General features: G+C 33.9%; 1 protein-coding gene across 1 annotated transcript; it reads left to right on the top strand.

The window, feature by feature from the left end:
• Positions 1 to 504, top strand: LOC118745170 (lambda-crystallin-like; the record flags this gene model as incomplete). The annotated part of the gene is given in 1 exon segment (XM_036478694.1): positions 1 to 504. A coding segment is annotated over 1 exon segment (381 nt), but the record flags the coding sequence as incomplete, so codon positions are not given.
• Positions 505 to 4,085: the final 3,581 nt, after the last annotated feature.

The raw sequence follows: 4,085 nt of genomic DNA, 5'->3' as shown, positions 1-4,085 counted from the left end.
GAAGGTTTCGCCACCAATCGCATACAATACGCCATACTGAATGAAGTTTGGCGCTTGGTTGCCGATGGTGTGGTGAGTGTGGCCGATGTGGATCGCGTCATGACCGAAGGTTTGGGTATACGCTATGCGCTATTGGGACCGCTCGAGACCGCACATTTGAATGCTGATGGCGTAGCCGATTACTTTGGGCGCTTCGGTGATGAAGTCTATGCAGTAAGTCAAACTTATGGACCGACACCGCAAATGGAAGCAGGTGAGACCTTGTCGAAGATAGCCGCTGAATGTGAGGAAATGGTGCCCAGGAAGCAATTGAAGGTACGTCGCGAGCAGCGTGATAAATTTTTACGTGAGCTGTGCGCACTCAAGAAGCAATTGGAGTGAGTCAGGAATGTGGAGCGAAGAGAGAAGTGGATAAAAAATAAATATAAATAAAATTAGTATGTACTATTTATGCATAATACCTAATAATAAAGAGTATGCACTTTCCAAGCTTCTTATATCTCATCCACCTGATTATCAATGAAGAAGTAGCAGGTAGAAATCAGATTTATATGCACTACATATGTATTAGGATGAGCTCTTTTTTGTAAATCACAACGCGAAAAATCGTATAAATGTACTCGTGATATGACCCTGCAGGAAAAGTTAAGTCGCAAAAAGCGTTTTTTTACGAAATACTCGAACTTTAGGGATTTACAGAGAAAGAATTTAGAGGCTTCGAATGGCTTTTAAAGAAACGTGCCCAATTTCGTAACTTTTCTCCTTTAAGTTGATTATCGATTTATTAATCGAAATTGTGATCTCGGAATTTATCGATCCCTTCTCTTCGATGTATTAATATTGTTTTAATATCATATTTACTGATATGATCGATACGACTTATTTATCGAGATCGTTATCTGTCTACTTATAAATTTAGTTATCGATATATTTATCGATATTTTTTATTAAAATTATTCTAAAAAATATTAATATCCTTCGAAATCTATCGAAGGCGCCTAATATATTGAAAAAGTTTTACAAAATGCATTAGGAGAAATTTGTGAATTTCGCGCTGAGTATCCTTGTATATAGTGATTTTACCTTTTCACATATAAAGCTGACATTTCATATTTCCCAACAAACGCCACTGAGCTCTTACTGTTGGGAGCTGAACGGAAATTGTCCCCATATATATGTGTGTTTGTATTTATAAGGCAAACAAATCTCTCTTGGAAAATCAAATCGCTTCTCAATAAGAATCTTCCAAGCAGCATAAACCACCTCATTACTGTGAGTATAAATTCAGTTTTATTGATTACTTTTGGTGTAGTATCTCTTACAGCGTCTGCATAAGTATGTAAGTTCTTGGAGATATTCTTGATACCTAAATATACATACGTAAAGGAACTAAACGTATGTACGGGTACACTAGACCGCACCACCTTACAAGCTACCAACAAAAAGTCTAAAAGATCTACAGTTTTACGTCGCCTACGAACGACAAATGGATTTTACGAGAGAATTTTTCAAGGCAGACAAGTAATCGAAGGTCGGATATTGCTGCCGAGGGCGACCGCTGTTAGAAAAAACTGTACCTATTTTTTGATGTTGCTCGGCCCATGAATCGAAGCTTATCAGTTCTACTTGTGCATGTTACCGTTGTGCGACTAAAGTGTCAAACTGACACTGCCCCCTGACACCGACTTTTTAGAAATAGGCTTATTTTGAAAAGTTTCTTAAAAATTATGCGACTTTTGCCCTTTTTCTTTTATTAAAAATTTTATATACACATTTTAACAATTTTTTCATAAAATATTACTTTTAAAAGGCGCTTAAAAATTACATCTCTGGTAAGATTTTGACCTTTTTAATATGCCAAAATTTTGTTGCTTCCCTAAGATATTTGTGTTAAATTCATTTTCGTGGCTCCCGGTACAAATAAATATTCGGCGATAATTTGTATACAAGCATAAAAGGCTAAACCTTGTAATAATTCTTATCTACTAATGTTGCTTGTGTGTTATATTGATATATTCCTCATCAATTGGTTTTTATTTTAAGAGAAAAAATTTTTTTTGACAGAAAATGATCTCCATTAGCAATTTATTAAAAATAATGGGGCATACTCGTAGATGAAACAAAGTCGAATCTAATGTTAGGTGCAGCTGTTTTGACAGATTTTCCATTGAAAATTATGTCAAACGGCTATAACTAGCCTAAAAGTCGATTTTATTTCGACTATGAATATGCCCCAAAAAGTTGCAAGAGGTAAAATTATGAAAGTTTTATGTATATAAATACGTGGTATGAAAGCTTTGAATTATTTCAAGAATATCGCTTACGCTGTTTTTGCGGTTAGGGATTGGTATTCTTGTGTTACGTATGTATGTATTTAGTAGCATCTTCCTCTTACACCTTTGATTGTATCTGCTCGAGAAAGGCCACAGGCGGTGTATGCAGCAGACTAGCCTATGCATATATTTACCCTCCTGCCTTGCTTGCTTTATCTTCATCATATGCATGTCTGCCTCTAAAATAAATACAATTTTCTCCCCCCCCCTTGTCTTTCACTAGTAAACACATAGTTTGCAAACTTTCCAAAAATAGATGGAAAATATTGATTTGCCTTCAAGGTAAAAATTATTTACATGCGAGTAAACTTGAAGCCATAAAGACTGAGCTTGTGAACTTGTTAAGCGAAAACAACGAAAAACATACAACGCCTGCAAGGCTAACAGTCTACAACAATCAAATATGGATACATACATATGTAGGCTTGTATGTATGTATGTGCACTTGGATATTTTTATACTTACTTAAGTAACTATGCTTGTACTACATATACTTACTAATAAGTGCTACTGAACATTGATAAGCGAAGCGTCTCCTTATTTGTTGCGTTACACGAGCACATTTGCATAGAAATATATGATAATGCATTCAGCGCGAAAAATAAAGAAATCAATGTGGGTGGGGCGCACTACTTATGACAATATAGTGGGGTATGGGCAGTGCTTTGATAGCGTACGTGTCTATATTTATTACTCTTCAAAAGGCCATTGACGTTATTTAGTTACATACATACATACTTATAAATTATGCATTGAAGTGAAGCTACTGATTAACAAAGAAAAGTTATTAAATGATGTTCAGCGAAATATAAGTGCAGTGAGTTGTAGTTGTTTGTGTAGTTATGTTAGATAGATGTTAGATCGTACCAGAAAATTTTGTATATTTTTTTTGGCCTAACGTAGGGATCGCCTTGTTACATTTTTTATCATATCTTCGACATTTACAGTCGAATCTAAAGGTATGATATATCGATGGTCTGCTCCCGAGGAGACACATTTTTTGTTACAAAATTCATTGACCTTAAACAACCCGTTCTAGTACTTACCCACCACATCTAAGGTTCTATCGGCCTGACGTACCACCCTAATGTCGTTAAACTAACATGGTAATTCGGACTAAGATAGTAAGAAGTTTTTAAGACTTTCGTAAGACAAATGAAAGTTGGATGACAAGATAGTTCGAAAGACCTTTGTTATTCTAACTAGCACAAAAATCTTAGAAAAAAAGCTCTCTCATTCAACACTCGTGGTGAAAATTTATTGTCAGAGAAAGCAAGTGTACATAATTTAGCTCTCGTCGCTCCAACAGTCGTAATGGCCGAGTGAGCAGAGCACTGACGTGGTATTCGAGAGATCCGAGTTCGTTTCCTCGGGCAGCTGCATTTTTTCATATCAATTTATTTTCTTTTTTAATCTAATATTGTTATACAAAGCATACTTTTCTTATTAGATTTAATTTTTTGGAATTTATTTAATTTTTTCCTTTTTAAATAAATTCCTTTCTCAGCTATTTTAATTTTCCTTTAATTTTTAGATTAAATTGTTAAGACAAAATCTTTGTTTTTAATTTAATTTTTAGGTACTTGTTTTATTTATTATTTCTTTTGTTTAATCTAATTTGTTTTCTTTTGTTAATTTCACTTTCTTTAATTTCTAAATTATTAAATTAACATTTACATAAAATTTCTTTTTGTATCCAAATTTATTTTAATTTTAAAATTTTATTGTTTAAAAAAATATATGTATACATAT

Source organism: Rhagoletis pomonella, unplaced genomic scaffold (genome assembly GCF_013731165.1).
Source record: "Rhagoletis pomonella isolate Grant_MI unplaced genomic scaffold, Rhpom_1.0 Rhpom_scaffold_00008, whole genome shotgun sequence".
Lineage (NCBI taxonomy): Eukaryota > Metazoa > Arthropoda > Insecta > Diptera > Tephritidae > Rhagoletis > Rhagoletis pomonella.
This window is presented reverse-complemented; position numbering and strand designations above follow the sequence as displayed.